General features: G+C 42.2%; 1 protein-coding gene across 1 annotated transcript in view; it reads left to right on the top strand.

Annotated features, from left to right (window-relative positions):
* The first annotated feature begins 228 nt into the window (after positions 1-228).
* The window catches only part of EIF2AK3 (eukaryotic translation initiation factor 2 alpha kinase 3), a 40,401-nt gene continuing 17,773 nt past the window's right edge, over positions 229-22,856 (top strand). Inside the window, exons 1-4 of the mRNA XM_084286774.1 lie at positions 229-439; positions 5,516-5,645; positions 19,374-19,568; positions 21,543-21,673. Coding sequence (XP_084142900.1) covers positions 267-439; positions 5,516-5,645; positions 19,374-19,568; positions 21,543-21,673 — 629 coding nt within the window. The 5' untranslated portion in view covers positions 229-266. The remainder of the gene's footprint in view (positions 440-5,515; positions 5,646-19,373; positions 19,569-21,542; positions 21,674-22,856) is intronic.

The raw sequence follows: 22,856 nt of genomic DNA, 5'->3' as shown, positions 1-22,856 counted from the left end.
CCGATTGGCCCTGCGGCCGTGTTGACAAACACCCCCCCTCCCTCCCCCCGTCTCCGCCCTCCCCACCAATAACAACCCAGCGCCGCGCTGAGCGACGTTCCTCTCGCCCAATCACCGTTCTTCTTGCATTGGGGGCGGGGCCTCGGGACGTGGCGGGGCGGGCGGGCCGGCGGCGGGCGCCCATTTCGCGGCGGCGGCGGTGGGGAGCGGGACGGGCCGGGAGGGAGGGGGGCGCTGCGTGCGGCTGGGCGAGGCGCGGCCCCTCCATGCGGGGCCCGCGGGCCCGCAGCGCCCTGGCCGCCCTCACGCTGCTCCTCCTGCTCCTCCTCTCGCTGGGGGCGGCCGGCGCCGCTCTGCCGGCGGCCGGCGGGGAGGTGACGGTGGAGGACGACGAGCAGGAGGCCGAGGGGAGCGGCGGAGAGGCCCGGAGCGGCGGCAGGTGGGCTGAGGGGGCGTTGGGGAGGGCGGGTGGCTGAGGGGCTGTGAAGGGGCTGAGGGGGTGTTAAGGGGCTGGGGAGGGGTGACAGGACGGGAGGCAGCGGGCACAGAGTGCACGAGTGTTGTTCTTGGTTTTTAAATGTATTTAGCCTCAGGAAATACTTAAAAAATTAAATTTCTGCCTCATAACTAGCGGTAAATACGCACGCTGAAGGTGTCCAATCAAATAACTGAAGCCTGAGCCTTTCTGTTTTATGACTGGAGTTAAACGAGGGCGCTGAAGGTGTTCAGTCAAGTAACTGAAGCCTGAGGTTAAACGTGGCTGTTCTCCCATTGATCGGTGCTTTGGGATGAATTTGCTGTTGCCGGATTAAAATAGAATATCACCAGCTCTGTACTATTTACCTGTGTGCCTGTTTAGGTTTTTCCCACCTGTATTTGTGAGATCTCTGCCCACCCCAGCGAACTGTTCTGCCTCTACCTAATATCCATATAATACAATGGGGTCAGTGCCATCTGAAAAAACACCCCACAACCTGTTTCTGCTGTAGGCAAATAAATGTTATCGTGGTTTTGAGGAATTTCTCTTTCCCAGAATAAAATAAGGATGGTGGTTAGCGAGGTACCGTGCTCGTCACTTACAAGCATTCAGGGTTTGAAGTTGGAATAGCTGTTTAGAGTTCAGATTTGACAAGTAGCTGTCTTGCTCAAATACACTTTGAGGCCAATATTGGGGTTGTTTGTTCCTAAATGAAGCAGGAGTTGTGGTACGTGTTGTACCTAAGTGATGATAAGTTCTGCTTTCTTTTCTAACCAAAAGGACTCATTTGAATAGATGCAGATCTTCTGTACAATGGGAGTGTGCGGACAAGCCTGATATGTGTTCCTCCTGTCCTGTTTTCATCTTCCCCTGTTAGCGTGGCCCTTTTCCTCTCTCTGTAGGTAAATGAGAGTGCTGAGTTTCTGTATAGGAGAACAGAGCTGTGTTCGGGGCACCTCTTCTCCAAATGGGTTGTATTTGCAATGATTTGAAGTCCTGGAGCTGGCCTTTTGTAAATGGATGGAAAAGTTTGTAGCAGGTTCTTTGGCGTAGTTCTGGGAGGGAACTTTATAAATATGCTTCCATAACAACCTCGTGTCGTGAGTGGCAGGGGCTAAGAATTGGGAAGAAAGCAGACTTTCATTCAACTGTGGAGGTTATTTATAGATGCTGTGTGGGGAAAGAAAACACACTTTTTTCATACTGACAAAGTACAAATAAAACGTGGCTGTATAGCATTAGCACAGTCTGTCAGCAGCTGCGATTACAGCTATTTGTATGTGCTGTGCTGCTCCCTTGCTTTAATCCTGCTGCTGGGGCCACCTGTAAGAGCACAGAAGGGATCTTCTGTCCCCTGTTACTGGTTCCTCACATGTTCTGGAGCACCAGCTGAAGACAAGGTAAAGCTGTGTGTGTTTTTACAGATGTTTGCTTACCAGGTGCCTGCTCCACGCATCCTGGAGTTCAACTCATTGCCTGGTTTGGAGTTAGGAGTGATTCTGTTGTGTTTTTTTCATCTCATCCAGGCTTGTGGAGACTATTGTAATGCTGGTGTTTTTTTTTTTTTTTTTTTTTTCCCTTACCTACTAGTATGGGATGTGATTCACTCACTAGTGGCTCCTGGTTTATTTTCACCAATTACCTTGCTATACTTGCAGCCATGTTGCTGTTTGGCTCCCTTAACACCCTGGTTGTGGGTTTTGGCCTTTTTACCTTTGACCTCAGGTTGGGCAGTTGGTGTTTTGTGTGGGACGGTATGCAAAATAGAGGTCTGCCTTGGTGGGAGTCTCAGGAAACTCTTACAGTGCTGCTTTGGGCTTCTTGCAGTCTGTAAGCGCTGCCTCAGGCAGGAGGTGGTGCTGATACCACCAGTGATAAGGTCTGGTTTTGCAGAGGGTAATAAAGTTCATCAGGCTCACCCAAAATCGGAGCTGATGAGGAAATGTCTTTCTTTGCAGTGTGTTGATTGTGTCCTGAAGATGCATCAAGAAAATTGCTGTTTCATTTTCATGTTTATAATTGCGGTTACAGTCCTAATGTCTGGAACCAGTAACGGTTCCTAAAAGATGGGTCTTTATTCTTGAATAACTTCTCACCTAGCCATATGCTGCTGGTGTGTGTAAGAATTTGGTGTTACATGTTATGGTTACCCAAAGATGTCACAACAGGGTGACAAAAAGCAAGTGGCTTTCACCTTTTTTCAAATGAATGGTTTTTTTGAAGTCACCTAAATTGGGTTTATCAGAATGTATTAATCTAGTGCTTGACCAGAATACCCAAAAGATGGGAACATCTTTTTCTTGACATCGCTTTGTACTGTCAGTGCTCGAAGCAACAAGCAGTGGAATTGCACAGAGATAAGGGAGAAACTTAGCAAATGTGCTAGTGAGAAAATACAGCACAAGCTGAGCGTTGCATTACTGGTCTGAGGAGGGCACAGGTAGACAAATCAGGAATATTAAACCAACTAGAGTTCAAGTACCAGGATTTTAAGTTGCTGAAGTTGGTCAGAGATGGGGAGAACTTACTTAAATTTTAATTTACAAAGAAACAGAGTAAGTAACCAAGGAATCTTTAGCTTTTTTTTTGTGACAGACAGGAATATTGTTGAAGAGCAAGACAAAGATTGGACCAGAAATGCAACTGTTTTGTTTAAAATGAGTTACTCATTAAAAAAAAAAGAAAGGCAGAAACATGTTTTTCTTGCACCTAGCTGCAGGTCTAAAGGTAGCCAGCTGCAAAATTTAGCCCAGAGGGTCTGGCTGGCTTGGTCCTGGCCCTGTGTCTCACCCAGGCGTTTGCTCTGGAAGTGGAGGTTGTGAAATGAAGTCCACCAAGTCCCAGGGGGATATTTTGGGTACACAGCAAGAGTTGGTCACCCAGTTTACGAGGGGTATGTACCGTTGGTACGAAAGTTCCCTCCAAAGGCATGTTTATTTTCTATTTTCCATTTCTAATCAGCTAAACTTAAAAACTTAGGAGCAGTTGCACTGATTTGAGTGACTTGAGGTCATTCAGAAGCTGCTCTGTTGGGTGGCAGGGCTTCAATACGAGAACTCCCAGGGAAGGCTGCAGTTTGCATCTGGTGAGGAAAGCTGATATGAAAAGGTAAGGCACAAAGGCATAAAATATTCCTTATTTGAGGGATAAAACAAGAAAACCAATGGGAGAAGGTCGGTAGGAAACATTTTGCCATGTTATGTTAGGGTTTGTCTTCTCTGCAGCATTGCTGCCAAGATTCCCTCTGTTCTAGCTGTGTTTCCACCTTTTTTATAACCAAGTTGTCAGCTGGATCAACATAAAACTTAAGTAGATGCACTTGGAATAATATTTTTCTGCCATGCCAGAGGGCTCTGGATAAATCGTTGTAGCATAACGCAAACAGATCCTGTTAAATGTGTGTCCAAGGCCGCTGGTGTGCGAGCCCTTGTTGACACTGCTTGGGAACAGATAGTCTGCAGCCGGGTTGGTTATTAACCTGGTCTTGGTTTCTGCACGGGTGGAATAATGAAGTGTACTCGGTTTATAAAAACTCACGTATTTTGTCTAAATGTTTGCACAAGTGGCACTCCTGAAAGACTTCCTTAAACTGGGCAGTTTGGAGAAATGTGATGCGTGGCTACCTTCAGAAAGGAGGGCTGCAGCACTGTTCCTGGGGTACAGGCTGAAGGTGTATTTAATTTTCTATCTATTAATAATATAGTGCCCATAGTACAGCATAGGGTCCTATAAACATGCATGGGTTACTTTTACATTTAAAATTGCAATATTTTAGATGACCTTTGTAGGTGGTGTAAGTTGCTGCCCTTGAATGTGTTTTTAAGATCATGATTTTAGCTTTTCCTCTTTAAAGAAAAATGCCAGCCCCCATGAATTCCCCTCTAAACTTCAGCTTACTGCACTGGTAACCTTGGCCAAGTGAATGTATCTGGTTGGAGTTCTGCACAGTGATTTGGTGACCCTCATTGTTTCCCAATTCTTTTGCTTCTCTGAATGAGCACTGCCATCCCCTCCTCCCCTGCAATCTGCTCATCAGGCTTATTTGCACAGCTCCTTATTCTCCCTGAAAGCCCTGTCTATAAAAAGTCCTTCTGGGTCAGTAAATCCAGCCCCCCCTTGGTGCAAGCAGTCTGTAAAGCGACCGAGCTCTGCTTCTACAGCCTTTGAAACTTGGTGAGCTTGCAGCAAGCCCCAGCTGCCTACACATCCTCTGCCTTTTCAGGTCAGAGCGAAACAACTTTCAAGGGAAAAAAAGGCCCTTCAAAAGTGCCTTGTCAGTGTTTTCTCACTGGTCATTCATTGTGGGTGGAGTGTGACTCTTTTTTAAATAATGCTTGAATTCTAGCCTGATCAGAAATGCTTATTCTGATTGTACTGCTATGTCAGAAAACGGATAAGCTTCGGGTTCTGCAGAAACCAAGAGCAAGCTTGCTGTTGCCGTGTGTTCCTGCACAGGCTCCTTAAAGCAGACATGGCATAAGGCAATTTGCTTGCTTTGTTGTCTGTAGTGGCTGGATGTTGTTTGTTGTGTCCTGAGTGTTTCTTGGGTAAGACCTGTTTTATTACGAGATGCTGTTAAATGCCTTCAAGGATATCAGTGTTTCATCCAGAAGCAATGAAAACTTACTTAGGTGTGACTATATACGTGCTTGGTTAATCGTTTCAGGTTTGGGTTGTTTGGATGTTGAAGATCAGTGTGGAATGAATAGGGTCTGTGCTGTGCTTACAAATTCCTGAAAAGAGGAAGATCTCATCCACTGTTGCAGTGGCAACACGTGTATGTGAGAGCAAGAAATCAGCTCTCTCCCTCTGGAACTGAACTCTGAAAGCATCTTACAGCATGTGAACTTGTTTGATATCCAGCCCCAGACTTCAACTTCTCTATTCTCCGTCATTGGTCAGGGTAGAACTATTAAACCCTGTTTTGTGGCATATATTGACTTTGTATTTAATGCAGTGGGTTTCCAACTTTAGAAAACAGCTAACCAATAAATGACCTATTGCTGGAGCTCTTACTGTGAATATTTCCCCTTGCAGGTCTCTAGTAATCATCAGCACTTTGGATGGACGGATTGCTGCGCTGGACCCAGAAAACAGTGGGAGGAAACAGTGGGATCTAGATGTCGGGTCAGGTTCTCTGGTATCCTCCAGCCTTAGTAAACCAGAGGTAAGGCTTTATCTCTCTCCTGACAATCTTTTTAAAATTAATTTCCTATGATAAACAGAGTGCTGTTTCTCCCATGTTTAACAGATGTTAGATATTGCAGCAAACTCAGTATGGACAAAGTCTGACAACTATTTTCAAAACAACTATTCTCAAACTTTTTTTGGGGTGTTTACATCATGTTTCCGTTTCAAACTAGAGTCAGCATTGTAGTCCTGGCATTGACATATGTGACAACTATCAAACTAGATGATGTAACCAGGTTTGGGAATTGTGTGCAGTTGCTGATTGGAAACGAGTTACTTGTAAATTGAAGCAAACGGAAGGATCATCTGCTTTGTATTACCACGGTGTGTTTTGGCAAGTGCTGACATCTTTTTTTTCCCCTTCAACAAAAGCAAAAGTCCTTGTGACTTAGCAAATGAACAAAAGATTTCTTATACTAGATAAGCAGGCTGCCTATAAAATAAAATGTTTGCAATGAAATAGAGCACTGAAGGTCACCCTGAAGTATGGAGTGGAGAAAGGTTGCATCATTTCCTGTGGATGAGCTGTAACAAGGAAAATCAGATGGTAAAATTTCTTGTTTGGTGCCATTTCCACCATCACTGGTTGTATTTCCATCAGTTTTGAATAAACTTAAGTTAGAAATTAGAAGGAAGGTGGTTTTCTGTTCTTTTTTTACTTCCTGCCTTGAAGTTATATCCATGAGTCATTCACTCCTACAATTAGGAAGAAAAAATACACCAACTCTGAGGTAGTCTGTGATGTTGGCAAACAGCGTGGTCCTTCACTATCAAGAATGGTTGGATTTGATAACCAGTCCTATATCTGAGTTCTTTGCCATGAACAACAGAGAATGAAAGTTGAAGAAGTGTTTTCAGACTGTATGAGCATCTTGCTTGTGTTTCTGTGGTCCTGTCTGCTTTGTGACCTCTTCTTTATACAGAAACAGTCTACTGAAAGATTTAGTTTGATGCTGTGGTAGCAAAAGGTGAGAGCTATTACTTTTGTGATCAGAGATGCTCATTAACATGAACGTTGACTTCTGTTCCCTTATTTCTGAGAGAGAATTTTACTTATGGATGCAACTTCTTGATGCTTGCTCAGATACTTTTTTCAATTTTTTTAAAGAAAAAGCAAAAACTTTAGTGAAACTGTTTTAAAGCAGAATTGAAAGGACTATAAAAATTGTAAAGAGCTCCATAAAGAGGAAAGTATCTGCTAGGAACTGTTCTTGACAAATAATTTCAATACTAGGAACTTGAAATACTTGTCTGTTACCCGTTGCTCTGAACAGTTTGAGATGAGGTCAATGAAAACAAAACAGCCATGTATAAAACAAACACTTGAAATCTATGCAAATACAAACTTAATTTCACATTACAAATCAAGATGTGATCCCAGGTTCTCAAAGATTTCAAGAATTCAAACATTTATTATCACGGAAGTGTTCTTGCAAATCCAGATTTTTGTGACTGAACAGGTCTGGCCAGGATTATGATCTTTTTGCATTATGATTCTTTTGTGATGTGACCTTAGAAACAAAAGGTTGGTGCCTCAACAGCATAAATTGTCCTTTGTTCATGCAATATATTAAATTCATTAAGGTCTAAAAGTCTGTCTCCAGTTCAGTGTTTCCTTTCTGATTTGGGCATGTGGTATATTTTTACTCTCTCAAAGTAACTATTGAGGCTTTTTCTTCCTCTACCAACATTTTTGAGGTAGAGGAGTTCTCTGTGCCTGCAACCACAATATTATATTCTGCATAAGAGTATCATTATGTAAGCTGTTAACCTACATCTTGCAAGAAATGGCAGGTGAGAAATTCCTTCTGCGTTACACTTGGAGTCGTGTTGTGTTTCTTCAGGATGAGGGAAGTGTTTGCTGCTATGTCTTAATTCTTTGGATTTTTTTAATTTTTAACTATTTTGGCTGAGAGTGCAATGAACTCTAATTCCAAGTCTTGGTGCAAAAGCATGAAATCAATTTCCGAATGCCTTTTAAGAAAAGGCATTAGGAATTCAAACTTGAGTGTTTAATAGAGCTATAGTTACTTCCTCTGCTTAACTGTAAAATGTCAACTTGACTGTCTGAAGCTCATGTGTTAATTAGAAAAGTGAGGTAGTAAAATTTCAAATGTTCCAGCAGCTCTGTCAAACACTTCAGATCTTGAAACTAGTTCTTAAGATGCTGACAAGAGAGATGTTCATCATTTGTTATGTGAACAGATCAATTAGAAAGGGAAGTCTGCTGAACCACTAATTGTTTGGGTAACTGCAATAGTAACATTCTTTCTTTGGCTCTAAGCTCCAGTGTATACAACTGTGGTCAGGGTGGCAGTGCTGAAAACATCTGGGACCACGTTTGCCTTGTGCATTAAAACTTAAAAACTATTTCCCTGTGTAACTTCAAGATTCATTGCTACTTGCACATAAAGATTGCTCCCTGAAGTTTAGGGTAAAGTTGTGGACAATCACCTCTTCCAAAAGTGCACTTCTAATGCAAACAATTGTTTACTCTTTAAATGTAAACTTTGAATATACTGTCTAATTAGAGAATACATCTGGGAGAATCAGCATGTCAAGATAGAGGGCTGTCTCAAGCAGCAGAAAGGGTTTATGCACATCATCGAGACTGCTATCGCTTCCTAACAAGGGTGACATGCTCTTTTACCTGCATAGCTTAATACTAAATTGCTCAATGGGCTCCTTTCTTCCCTATACTATACTATGAAAGACATTTAGGTGTAAGCTTGCCCCTATATTGAAATCACTAGCCAGTAGAGGTGTGCATGACCTGTCAGAGGCTGGAGGAGAAATGAGAGACATTAAAAAAAGCCTTCTGCAAGATGGATAATCTGTAAAGACACTGCTGTGAAAAAGCTGGTAGCTTGTTTTCTTCTGTGTGATGAGACAGGAGAAAAACAAGTAGGATACTTGATGGTGGTGATGTGAGAGTAACAGCTTAAAAATACATTCATGGCTGACACTTTTTTTGTGCACTGTCAGGGATGCTGCAGGGAGTTCAGCCTGGCAGGGTGGCTCAAATCATATATACTGGGTAAAACTGCCTTGGCTCGTAAGTCTCTTGTTACAGACTAATCCCTGAGTAAAAACCTCACTTCCTTATTTGAGAGGTTTGGGACCATGGGACAAAATGAGAAGTCAGGTCCACCAGCCTGACATCCATAGGAGTCACAGTGAACATCCTACTGGAAAAAAATGAAATAATCTGGGTTGTGTATTGTTGTAAAATTCATCAGCATCCTTATTTTCTAAAAGCTCTTAGCGTAGCAACTCAATAAGCTTTTCTACAGCCTTAGGGATCTGGGAGATTTCTTTCTTTTTTTGCACTTAAGTGGCAGTTTCTTGTGGGATAGCCCAGGATTATTATTTTCCTTCAGAGAAACGTGGAGATACGGAGAAGTTTTATTCTGAAGTCAGCTGAAAAGTAATTGCACTGTAGGCAAAGAGCATCCATAGATATCTCAAGCCTTTTGTTCTTTTTTTTACCCTTTGGAGAGGACAGGGTGATGCTTAGAGCAGGCAACTGGGGAAGATTTCAAAGTCTCCAAAGCTCTGCTAATTACACAGGCTTTAATTTACAATATGAGTGTTTTGTTTTCTTTATCTGCATCACAAACACTTTTTTTTCCATGTTTTGGTTCTACGGAAGAAATAGGAATTTCTGCAGTCAAGTGTCCAGGCATCTGGGAATCCCTTTAAGGCATTATCTGCCTGGACTTTGCTGCGCGTTGGGTAAAGCAACTGCTGCACCCAGTCGTGGCCGGAGAAGGGTCAAAAAGTGTCCTGGGTTGAAATTGAACAACTCTCATCCTTTGGCCTCTTACATTTCAGAGCAGAAGAAATGGCAAAACCCACATTGCAGCAGGTCAGGGCAAGACAGGAGGTCAACGCGCCCTCAGGGGATGTTGACTTGTGATTTCTGGGTTCTCTTTTATGTGCCCTCCCAGAGGTTAGGGGCGGGGGAATAATTGAACTGTCTCATTGAGAGAGAAATCTTGTGACATCAGCTTCAGGAAAATCACACCCACCACTTAAGGCACCCCTGCAGCAGCATTTTAGCCTGAATAAAACCGAGGTTTTTGTTTGGCCCGTGGTTCTCTACTTTGGTTAGTTTTTCAATTAAGTCATTGCCTGTAAATACCATCCAATGGCAAGCTGAGCTGTGGTTGTTTGCGGCATGGGTGGGGAGTACTTAGGACTGTCAGTCATACTTGTTCAAGTGCTTTCACTTCAAGGGTTATTATAGCAGCTTTTGACTACGGTGCTGAATATTAGGAATTTCTAGCAAACCTGTACAAATCCGTTCTGGCTTTCCCAGCAGTCACTGGTGAGAACAAATGGAGGTGCATCTCAAGCTACACGCAAACTGACAAAATGCCTTTCTCTGTACTTACCGGCTCTTTGCTTACAAACAAATGAATCTGCATCACTCACTAGGGTTAATCTGAACTTTAAATGTATTTATGCATCTTAAAACAGCTGGTGTGGGGCACAGCAGCAGAAGCAGTCTGTTCTGCTTAGCACTTGGAAGACTTCTTGAAGGAGCAAATGCTGGGTGGTGAGGTCTGACTTCTGTATGCACAGAATAAGAAGTTGGTTCTCGGTGCCTTAGCATGCAAAACTACAGCAAAATTTTGCTCCAGAAAGCAAAGAAAACTAATGTTCTAAGTTTCTAGTGATGCTGCAAAATTATCTTCGATCCCTGCTGTGTTGTAACCAGTAGCAAATCCCCAAATCTCCACTTAGTTCAAGCGGGCAGAGTATTTAAATCAATGGACTTGGTATTGAGATGACTAATTTGGTGAAAATCTATTTCCTTGCAGGTGAAGCAGCATAATTTTAGATGTTTGGAAGAGTTTATTTGTAGAGTTCCTTGTGTCCTGTAGCTCATCTTTACTTTTGTGAACTGCTGGAACAGATACAAGACCACCAGATGCTCAGAGAGCTGGAGGTATCATTCCTCTAGAGGAGGGCTGGGGCGTAAGCCAGTTCTCCATCATAGAAGTTCTCTGTAATAGAAATAGAATTAAACTGTACTGAATGAAATACAAGATGCAGGGATTGATAACAACAGTTTTGTTGAAGGTCGGAGGTGATCAATTTAAAACTGAGAACCCTGTGTGCTGAGATCCTGTGATGGGTTATCAGCTGCCATCTTAATTCCTCTGCAGGGGAAGGAAATGTGATCCCACGCTGCCTGAGGGCAGAGAGAGAGATTAAGAGTCCTAAATGGTCCTGGAAAAGCTCATAATGAATAAGGAGTGAGTGTCCAGAATTGTACTTCAAAGGAAGATAAATTCTAATTGCAATTGAGGCAGAGAAGGCTTATTAGGGCTATCAAGGGGAGAGGAGCCTGTGTTTTACAAGAAGAGAATAGACGCGACTGCTCTTTAACTACACAGATTTATTATGATTACTGATGACTCCAACAGTTTTTTTTGTTTTTGCTGCTGGAAACATGTGAGGTGAGCTTGGCAATGAAGAGGGACGTGCTTTGAGAACGTGGCTACCTGTGTGTTTCTGAGTATAAATCTCTGCTTTCTGGGTGAGATTAAAAAAAAAAAAGATTTATAATTATCCTGAAAATACCTCTTGAACAAGGCCAGAAGTAGTGATCAGAATATCATTGGCAAGGCAGTAATTGTTTTAAAGTATCTGGATAGCCAGAAGTTGTGCTTTTGTAGAAAATCCAGCTGAACTTTTTAGTGTGAACTGTTAAGTCTGTGGGGAGTGGGGCTCGGTGGTGGATTCCTGACCTAAATTGGGGGTTTAATGTGAAGCAGCATTGTGTCTTCTGCAGGGTGACAAATCGATCTGTTGCTTAGACAAGTGGCTGTAAGTATTTATCAAAATGCACATTTTCAAAGACAATCATCAGAGTTTAATGACTCGTTCAATTAAAAAAAAACCAACTTCCTATAACTGCAGCTCGGTGGCTTTCTTGCTGACACTTAATGCAGTTAGTACTGATGAAGCTCTGATAAAGTGCTGACACGTGTCCTCTAACTCATGCTGTAACGATGTCTGGGGGGGGAAAGCTTCCGTTACAGGGCACGTGGGGAGCCAGAATAACAAGTGTGGCTTGTGTGATAGCAGAGTGCTCAGCCCTGAGCATCACCAGTGATGCTCTTCCTCGAACAATGCCAGCAAAGTTTTCTCTGACAGAAGCACCCCGGGCTGATGGTGGTGGCCGACTTTCATCTGTCATGCTGGCAGACGTGGCCAAAATGCATTGGAGCAGAGCTTGGGAACGTCATTCATCATCAGCCCGCTGTCTGTGGTGTTTGGTTGCCTTGATGGTAGCTGGTAATTTAATTACACATGGTAGGCTGCATGTTTTGTGTCGTCTGCTAAACAGTTCTGCTGTTTACAGAACCGGGAATGGATCATCTCTAGTAATGCCTAGACAAATACCCATTGCAGAGCAGAGAGTGGATGACTTAGATATGTGGAGCTCGGCTGCCCAAAATACAACACAGCGATTTATTCTGCCTTAAACCCATTTTGAACTTGCAGCCTCTATCTCTGCCTGTACAAGAAAAGGCTTCTTTCAAGCACTAAGCATTTTAGACAGTTTAGCAAATCATTCTTCCTGCAGCCCAGCTGCTGACATCTCATTTCTAATTTTCATTTGGACTTTACTCTCTATCCACAGGTAACCCTATTAATCTTTCTGTCAGAGTCACCGTGTGTTTTGTGCTTTCTGTCCTCTAACCCCTCTGTGGTCCTTGCATCCTTGAAAAAGGAGACTTTGCATTTGCCCTCTTCTCTTATTCTCCTGTATTGGGCTCTTTTCTCATAGGAATTGCTCTGACTCTGAATTTTTCAAGACATGGGGACTTTGTGTCCTTACCAAAAACAAAAAAACACCCTGTGCAGGCAGGTTTAGGGAAAAAATGTGCCAGGCCTGGCAAAGATAGACTTAAATCCTGGATCCCCAAAGTGATGTGGGTTGGTGTTTTTGCCCATTTTCCCCATCTCTTAAGAGAAGTCTCACCTAAGTTCTTCCTAGTGGTCCTATAGGAGCTTGTGCAGTCCTGAAAGATAGATTTGGGCTGGGGGGGGGGGGGTCAAACATCTTAAAACATCCCAGTACTGGAACAACACCAATGTTGACATTGTAGTTAATGAGCTTCTGTACAGTGCCTGTTTCTGTAGCAGTGAGGTTTGGGGTAATTTGCCTTACTGATCTTTTCCCAAACATTCCCTTGGTTTCAGTGACCTCAGCCCTGGGCTCAGTAGCAGCAGCTCCAGCATGCCTTAGAAAGGACTGCTCCTAACTTCCAGAAGACTGCTGAAGTCTTTTTCTTTTGAACAGAACTTGCTACGTTAAAGAGGGGGATGGAATAATGTCAAAATAAAGTCGTTCTTACAGCACCGTGCGTTTTTGATTATTAAGGAGAACAGTTTTAAAAAGTCTGTTGCCATGGCAGCGAGGCAGGCTGGCATCTCTGTAGTCAAAATCCCAAGTCTTGTTTGACTGTGATTAAAGTAACAGTGGTATTTTAGTTCGCTGGCCCTCTTCAGAAGGGGCTGTTTTGATTGCACAGCAAACAGCGTTGGGGAACTGATGCCTTTTGAAGCTGGGGCAGGCTGCTTAACACGCTGTGGTTCCTCTTGTTCCTCTGTTTCACTGCGTGGCTGCTTAAGGGAGGGCAGAGGACAGGGTAGGGCTAATGCTTCTAATGGCAAGCTCGAGCCAAACAGGACACCATGACCCTTATGCTGGCAAGGAGACTTTCTGTTGTGATGTGTCGTGCAAAAGGCAACCAGGGTCCTGACCCTTGATCAGGTTTTAAGGCCTGCAGTGTGGAATTGTGCCAGAGATGCCGACTGCAGTCATTCAGTGAAGTTGTTGGAAGCGTGTTGCAGGTGTTCCTTCAAGGAAACAATAAAAAGGAGTTTTCAAACAGGTTCTCTAGGCACAGGATTACATCACTTCGGCTCCATGCTTGTACCTTGCACTAAACATTCCTGATAAACACAGCCACAAAAGTTAAATTCATGACTTGTCCCAGTCTGTTCTAGCCAGTGAGAAATGAAGTAGAAACTACCAAGTAGGGGTCTATGGTGGAAGAAGAGGAAAAAGGTAAGAACTTCCATATTTCTGTCATATGGATCTTGGCAGGGGCCAGGTTAGGACATTTCTGAAATCCTGGAAATTCCTGGGTAAAAGTCGTCCTGTGTTTCAGAATCTTGTGCAGTGACTATTCCTTGGAAGGCCTGTGTGCCTTTGCACTTTATCACAATCTGGCTGAGATAAAAGCCCATTTCCTTGGCTTCTCTGCCATGTCAGCCTGGCCCAGGCTGTCCCTTCCCTTCAGAGAAGGCAGGCCATGTTCTCCCTCCATAAGCTGTGAAGCAAATACCAGGGCATCAGCAGTTCAAGAGAACCTTTCTCACAGTCCTCATCTTGAAGATGTTGTCAGCACGTACACTGGCTAACAAACAGGATGCAGGTAGGAGCAGGTACGTACTTGGTAAACAACTGTCATGCTGAATCAGAAGTGGAGGTATTTACAAAAAGTAAGTTTTTCAAGACAAGACACTGATGACAGCCTGTCTGTAAGGTATTTCCAGCTTCAGCTTCCTCATTGCCCTTGAGTACATCTCAGAAGGTCACTTGACATATGACTGATGTGAATCATGGACTTCTCTTTCAGTCAATTTTCTTCTTCCTTGGCTGGTTAAACAGCACTGTGTGCTCTGGAGAACTCTCTGCTCTTTTACCAATGCTTTAGGCAGTGGCACAGCTTACCTGGACAGCCTTTGTTTTCCAGAATATTGTGCTAGGGTCTTTATTTCTTCTTAAGGAAGAGTCAGTTGCAAAAAGTTTGCAGAAAAATATGTTCTTAGACTCTAGCTGATCCCTTCATGCTGGTGTGTTTTTATTTGAATAAGGTTTTCCTGTGGGTAAATACTGCGTTGTCATCCTTGTAGTGTAGTACCCCGTGCTTCAGAATTTCTGAAGGTACCTGAAGGGAAAAAATGGGAATTAACCATCCTGAAATCCACGCTGAGGCAGAGAAATAGCCACTTCCATTGGAAGAAAGTCATAAACCAGTGCAGCTGTGCAGATACATCCCTATATATATTTGAAAAAATATTTATATATAAATGTATATTATATATTTTTATTTATAAATATATGTACTTTTAAATATATATTTTTATATATTAAAAATGTATTCAGCATATAAGTATATTGAAAAAAGGCAGGCAGTAAATCAGTTCAGACACCTGAACTAGTAGCCTTGCCATGTGTGTGACCTGAAAAACCTCTAAAAGTTCATGGGAGGGATATCTCTATGCTGCTATGATTTATTTTTTTTTAATGTGGAACAAAGTGATTACGTTCTCCTTCCCTGATTCGTTTGTGCAAACTCCTGTTTCCACCCTTTCTAGCAAAGCTGCTATAATTGGCTCCTAATGTTGCCTAGACAAATTTTAGAGGGGCTTAGAGACAATTCTCACTGGGGAGTAGCTCTCAGAGCATACCCAATGTGGGCTTTGATCTTGTTTGTGATTACATCTACAATAAGATTACTGTAACAGACAAAAAAAAAAAGGCACCCTTATCACATAAGATCATATAGGTTAGTCTGAGCTAATTAGTAACTGGAATAAAGCTCTTACAGGAGTGATATCTCATGATAAGAGTAAGTTTTGAAAACCATAAGCTGAAGGGTTAGAAAAACAAAGACTTAACGCTTCCTATTCTAAGGGAAGGGTTTGATCTCTGCTTAGTTATTTCTTGGAGTTACTGGCAAGTCCAGCACAGCTGAAAACAATATTAACTGTTGTGGCATCATTTTTTTAACTCTCTGTAGGTGAGCATGCTTGATATTTTGTATGGTAAGGATCGTTAGGTATGGGAAATGAATGTTATGCTTGCTGTTAAGCAGCTCGGGGAAGCTTTTTGATCTCTGTTTACACGATGCTTTTTATTTTTTTTTTCCCCTACAACAAATCAGCAGCTTTCTTCCTGCACCGAAGCAACCTGTCGTGGAAGCTCTCGTGCGCTGCCCTCCTTTCCAGCAAAGAGTCTAGACAGCAAATTCCCTGGTAGCGTATGCCATTTCGGATCGTTCCGCCTTTTGGCTTTTTTGTCAAGGCTTTTTAGAAACTGCATTACCTCACCCGTCGGCCTGGAGATTGAGCAGCCAGCGCTGCTGATAGGCCTGCAGCACCCTGCGCCGAGCCAATGGAGAACTTCAGCTTCAAACTCTTTAATGAGCAAAAAAGAGCAGCGTCTCGTTTAGGGCTCGCTAGTTAATGTAGGGCTTTTTTTTTTTTTTTTTTAATCTAAGTGTTACTTCTGAAAGACAAGCCACTTAACAATTATGTGCCATATTGCTGACCGGTGAAGCTGAACAAATAGCTATTTACATTGACAGATCAGAGGAATGTGTAAGTGCATCGTGGTAACCTACATTTTCTGTGCCAAGAGATTTGCAGCTGACTGCCTGGGTGACTCACTCCTCGGATTAGCAGATGAGGTAATGCTGTAGAGATACGGGGTGATGTCATTCCTCTACCTGAGCTGCATGCCGATGCTGCTGGCTGCTACTTTCAAGGAAAGTCCCTTTGCTGCTTCTCAGGTGCTGGATTTGCTAGGAATTGATATTGTTGCTGTGCTTTAAAACCTTTGCTCTGAAAACCACGCTTGTGAAAGGCAGTGGCGTGTGTCCACAAATGCCTTTTTGTCGTGTGTACACCTGAAGTAGGCACATCTGCACACCTGCCTCATTTTTCAGCTACAATAGAGCTATTTTAGTTGGAGAGGAGCTTTGTGGCAATGAGGTACAGTCCCCTGCCAGAGCCATGTCTGTAATCCCATTTATGAATATCTTCATCTAGGAAGAGGAATTCGGTTTTGCCTCTGTTCCTCCATTTGATGTGAAATACCCCACTTGTGATGGTTACTGAGATGTCTAGCTTACGTTTACCTGTTTTTAGTTGAACCCCATCCATTCTTCCTCCAGCATTGTCCTTCAGCACTGCAGCTCTTCCCACTGCCCGCACTTGCTTTCCTGATGTGTCCACCCACAGCAGTTGTGTCTTTTCTCAGCCTTTCCTTCCCAATGTCATGCAAGTCGTGCTGCTCCCAAGGTTGGGAGTAGGGGCAGGTGATCAGCAGAGCTACCGGAGCAGTCTCATCTGTCGTCTGCAGCTGATGGGGATGGAGGCTGTATCAGATGAGCTGTTAGTGCCCCACTCCTGGGAAATTCTTGAAGATGAGCAAGGCGTGACCCTGTTTGACTCACATCTTGGGAGCATACTTCCATGGGGGGAATTTGGGCTTTGTATTCCCAGAAAGGGCCAACGTTTTGCCATTTTCTGGAAATTTTCCCAAAGATTTACTGGTCAGGCCTTGGAGACAGAGCTTTGGGATGAGGAGCCTGCACAAATGCATGGCAATGAGTGTGGTGCTCAGCACATGCTCAGCCCTTGGTGTTGTGGCTTTCAGGAAGCTTATCTAAAAGCTGGGACCCACAAGTAGCTATCTGGCTACCAGCAGCACCACGTAGCTTGCCCAGGCTGTATGAATTTAGCTGGCTGGTAGCCCAGCAGAACTTCTTCTGGATCCTCCTGGAAAATTGGGCTTATGTCCTTGCTGAATGATGCACAGGAAGAAGCCTTATGGAGGATTTATTAATGCAATCTGCACAGGCTCTGAGTTCTGGTTTGTAACTATTATGCATTTCTGAAAGAATATATTACAAAAAAACACTTTATCATAATTGCTCTGTGTTCAATGTTTTAACAAAATTCTCCAGCTTGGTCAAAGCTGCAAGTTTGGCGCTGACTTCTGTTGTTGAACTGTTTTCCATGATCTGTATGTCTTTGTTCTGAAGATCACAAGGCTGCTCTTGAATGTGAACGTTTATGTAAACCTTGTTTGCTTTATTTTTCCACTAATCATGTGATTTCTACGAATGACCCTGTGCACAAATGTTTGCTTTTGTTTTATTTCTGGAAGTGTGTGTATAGAGCCATGTGTATGTAGGTGTATATCCTCTCCACCCCCACATGGGAGGCTGTGAGAGCTGTGATGCACAAGAAATGCTGCATTACAGTGTCTCTTCCAACATGTTTTGGCCTCTTTTGTTGTAAGGTAAATATCTGGGAAGGGAAGAAAACACTTCATTTAGCTTTGCAAAGAACTCAGGGGCTTGCTTTTGTTATCTCTTCAGTTACACGTTGTAATCCTGAGAAGTAATTTGTAACTGTCACTTGTCATGAGGCTTTCCAAAACCAGAAAGTACTGGTCTTGGATCCTTAGGGACCCTAGATACAATCACCAGCATTATCAGGTAATTCACCTGAAGTTTCTCTCTGAATCACTTGTACCAAACAGTGTAGGAGAGATTAGTCATGACATGCACACACTTACAAGACCTGACTTTCTCTCCCCATTTATGTGAATTTCAACTTCAGTAACCCTGTTTGCTCTTCTGTGACCCACTGCGAATAACAAGTCTCATCCTAGAGATTTTAACCATGCAGAAGATGTGGTTTCAGATCTTCACTTAAGAAGAAACCTTCTGGATCTTTTGTATGGCTGTGCACTACAACTATCTGCCTTGCAGTTTGGCAGTAATATGCTTTTTTGAAGTGACTAACACATATTTACCAGAACTAGAACTTAAATCCGGATCCCTTACACATTATAATTTAATGTAATTATGTTGTAAGGTACTGCCTGAATGGACAGAGGGTCTGAAAAACCGTTAACATCTTCCATGTTAATCCATATCCTCAAAAACCAAGATCATATGGATTATAGTTTCTCACTGTACATGATGGACACAGCCACTGTGGCTCCACGGTATTAGTTATGGTCTGTGATGCTGATAATGAGTTCCTTAATAAGTCCCTTAGTACTCATTGACAATGACTCATCCTTCCGAGTGAGGATCTCCTTGAAAAATCTGTGTAATGGATGAAACTCTATCCTGGTGAAAAGATCTTGACCTATTGTGCCTTTTAAGGAAAAGCCAGAGAGTGTTAAAGGAAATGTATATAAATAAAATAAAAAATTAAAAAAAAATCTGGGGAGGAGAAGTTTGATTGAACTGTCTGAAAAGGCAAAAATGAAACGTGAGCTCTGTCAGTGATAATTGCTCTGCCTACTTTAAAGGAGGATGGATTTTCTGGTGTAGTTGTTAACTGCAAAAGAGTATGCACAGCCTCAGCTCTTATTTTAAAACAAAATTCAGTCTTCTGACTTGGAGAGAACGGTTGATTGTGTGTTTAGAAGTAAATCAGCTGTGGTGAGGGGTAGAAAAAGGTGGAACTTCACCTAAAATGCCACTGTCTTGAAACTTAGCGCCATCACAAATAACGTGCAGTACTTGCTTCCCAACTAGTGACTTCAGTCTCTTCAGGAATGTTTCTCCCTTTACATTTGCTGCAGTTTGGATTACCATAGAGTCACAGAATGTTTGGGTTGGAAGGGACCTTAAAGCCCATCCAATTCCAGCCTCCTGCCATGGGCCGGGACACCTCCCAGCAGCCCAGGCTGCCCAAAGCCCCATCCAGCCTCACCTTGAACAAGAATACACAACTGTAAAGGAAGATGCTGGAATATAAAGTACTGTACTGGCTCATACAATGCTTCATTTTGTATTTGCCATCTGTATATATTTCACTAAAAATGTGTTTAGATGCTACCTAATGTTCTCTTGAATTCTTGTAGGTATTTGGGAATAAGATGATAATTCCTTCCTTGGATGGGGACCTTTTCCAGTGGGATCGGGATCGAGAGAGCATGGAGGCAGTTCCTTTCACAGTGGAATCTCTTCTTGAGTCTTCCTACAAGCTGGGCGAGGATGTTGTCTTAGTTGGGGGAAAGTCCTTAACAAGCTATGGGCTGAGCTCATACACAGGGAAGGTAAGAGCCTGAAAAGTTGCCTTGTCATTGTTTCTAGCACTGTGTTGCCAAAAGGCTGCTCTTAAGATTTGAACTTCACTATGGTTCTAGTGTACGGCTGCACAGCACAAAAAAAATAGAAGCTGAATTTACTGGGAAACAAACGCAGCAGGCTGGAGTGGTGGTGATATGGCTCAGAGCATCACTGCAGTGTTGTCTTTTCTGTGAGCTTCTGCTCTGTCCCTTCTGCTTTAACACTTCCCCCTGGCTGGGCCAATGCAACTAACAGCTAACCCAGCACAAAACTAACCCAATCAAAAGTGAATGCTTTTCTGTTAGGTTAGCAAATCTAGTCAGCTCAGCCAGGGGTTGGGAGAGTGCCAGAACCAGCGCAAAGGAACAGGGGGGTTGTGACTAGAGGTGAGTGAGAGGGGAAAAAGAAAGAAATGACCCTTTGCTGCTGAAATGGAAGACTTCAGCTTCATTTTATATATATATATATCTAGCTCTGCCTGAAGTAGACTTTGCAGTTCAGCTTACTGAATATCAAAGAGTTTTAGATGATGCATGTTTTTTTTAACACTTTTAGATTTTAATCTTTTCACAACTAACAAGTTCTATCTGGTTGAAAACAAGAAAACATTCAACATACACAGCACTTGAGGTTTGTAGTTGTTGCCAGTAAGCATGCTCCCTCTTAGAAGTTCCCCTTAACTTCTGCATACGAGTTTACAATTTAATTTGAAAACTATTTGCTTTCTGACTGGTTCAGAAGGTATTTTCTTCTGAAATCCACTGGTTAATAGTTTTATGTTTTAAAAAAACTAAAAGCACAGGAATTTATTACATTTGAGTTCTGGACTTTGTCCCTCTTTTCTTCCACCTTTTATTTCAAATATTATTAAAATACTTGTAGATACTTTGTGTAGTAAAGAACAGACATTTGCTAAGTCAGAAAAAAGTGCATCTTTAAAACAGATAAAAAGAAAAATGATGTTTTAAACTTTAAACTTCCAGTGTTTGCTTTCAACAAAATTGTTTGTGCATTTTGATCAGATGTTGTCATATAGAAGACTTTTATTGCGTTGTGTACAGTGATCACTAGTGATAAAGAGTCTAGATCCAAAGCAAGAGTTTATGAAATTATTTTGATTTTCACACTGATAGCAAAGGCACTGTACCAACAGACTGCTCTTCCCCACACTATTCAGGAAGTGGAAATTTCGGTTTTTGCTTTGATTCCAGGCTCACGCTTACAGTAGCAGAGGTGCTGTATACAGGAAATAGTGCCTTGTTGAGAGTTTGGGCAGTCTGTCTTTGTCAATTTGGCATCAGTTCAGATTTCCTGAAAGCGTGTCCAACTTTTTTCAATACACAAATGCCAATACAATCCAAATTCTGTTTGAGATTAGGACTATTGCAAGGTCTGCGCGACTGTGAATTAATGAGGTTTTATCCTCATTTTATTAGCTGAAAGATAAAGTGGGATGGTTCTGCTGTATCGTATATAAATCAATAGTTCTTCATTTGAAGTTCATAATAGAGTTATGCTGAGGCAGATATGGAATGAAAACAGAATTATGCCAGGAGCCTACTTATAGAAAACTTGTAGAAATTATCTATGTCCATAGACACAGTGGAAAAAGAGTTGCATTTTCTGTTAGAAGTAGAACACAAAGAATAGTCAAATAAATATATGATTGTAAGTTATAATATATATATTTGAAGATATCCCAGGCTGACTAAAGATGGTCCAAACTGTAATCTTCAAAAAGTTCTAGGAATTCTGTAGTTTTGAAGAACACTTATCTGTTAAACCAGACTCCTTGACATCCATCAGTCAGGTCAAGCATCTCTAACCAGAGCTCCAAATCCCACTGCGAGCTGAAAGCATTTCATAGGAATTGTTAGCTTTGAACGTTCCTGTTTGTTACTTTTTTTATTGAAGTTCTACAGATTTCCAAGTATGTTTGAGTCTCTTGCCTTGTCCCTTAGGTGAAGTACATCTGCTCAACTATGGGCTGTCGCCAGTGGGATGACGATGAAGCAGACCAGGAAGACACACTCCTCTTACGCCGAACCCAGAAAACAGTCCGTGCTGTTGGACCACGCAGTGGCAATGAGAAGTAAGTGTGGTCATTGCTCAGGAACAGTCTGACAGAGATAAGGTCAAATCCTTAAAGCATTACATATAAAAAACTTGGTTTTACTCATTAGAATAGGATTTGCGTAAGGGAGTTCGGACTGTTAACCGAAGGAATGCAGCAGGCTCACTTAGCACCTAACCCCTTTGATCCTCGATGCTTTTGAAAAATCTCTTTATCTTCAGTGTTATGGATCATTAGGAAAAAATATTTGCATGAACTTACTCCCCCTAAATCAGATGAAAGTGACTTTATTGTCCTTGTATACCTCAAAAGAGTCTCACTGCTGTACTATGCATGGCAAATGCCACTTTGGTTTGTTCCAGCTGTTGACTGGTACAGCAGGAGATAGTTTATGAGCCTTCGGCAACTTACTGATTCACTTCAGTTCTTTACCTACTCATGGCAACCCTTGCTTTTTTATTATATTTGATGTATTCAGGTTTCTTTTTAAGGTGATTGAAAAAAAGACTAAAGACATTTTGAAAAGCCTTATTTCTTAAGTCTCCTTTAATTTTGTAACATAGGTGTTCTGATCTTTGCAATCTGTAAGAAGTGGTTCAGTTTCTGTCTTCCCTAATGTTGTGACACAAGTTTTTATACGTTAATATTTTTATAAAAATAGACAAATTGGACAAAAAGACAACAAAACCCAACAACAAAAATCCCACCTTCCTTAAGTACAGGTTTAAAAGGCTGGTTACTATACATAGATAAAATAACTGCCCAGCCGTTCAGAGGAGGACTAGTCATTCTCTGTTCACCTGCTCCCTCTTCTGTTTGCAGTGGGATTTGACACGTTGTGTCTGTAGTCTCAGATAAGCTAATTAGAACTCAAGTAGATTAGCAGATGAGAAGTCTTAAAAGAGAGATCTTAGATTCTGTGATTCTTGGGGGCTGATGGTGGTGGGGAGAGATATGTCACAAAAACATGCTTTTCTTTCCTACGCGTCTCTTGAAAACATACTGTGATACTTTGTGTATCTGAATTCTTCTTCATTGTCAGAAATAGAGATGCTTTCCTGGTGAACAGTACTGCTGTGGAGTTTATAGGATAGCTCTATTTTCAATTCAAAGAAAGAAAAGCTTTTAATAAACAAAGTTCAACTTATTATATAAAATATGCTTGACTTTTACCATAGTGGTGTGATTTTTTTTTTTAAGG

Source organism: Netta rufina (assembly GCF_964035555.1).
Source record: "Netta rufina genome assembly, chromosome: 4".
Lineage (NCBI taxonomy): Eukaryota > Metazoa > Chordata > Aves > Anseriformes > Anatidae > Netta > Netta rufina.
The sequence above is the reverse complement of the archived record's forward strand: the minus strand, read 5'-3'. Positions and strand labels throughout refer to the sequence as shown.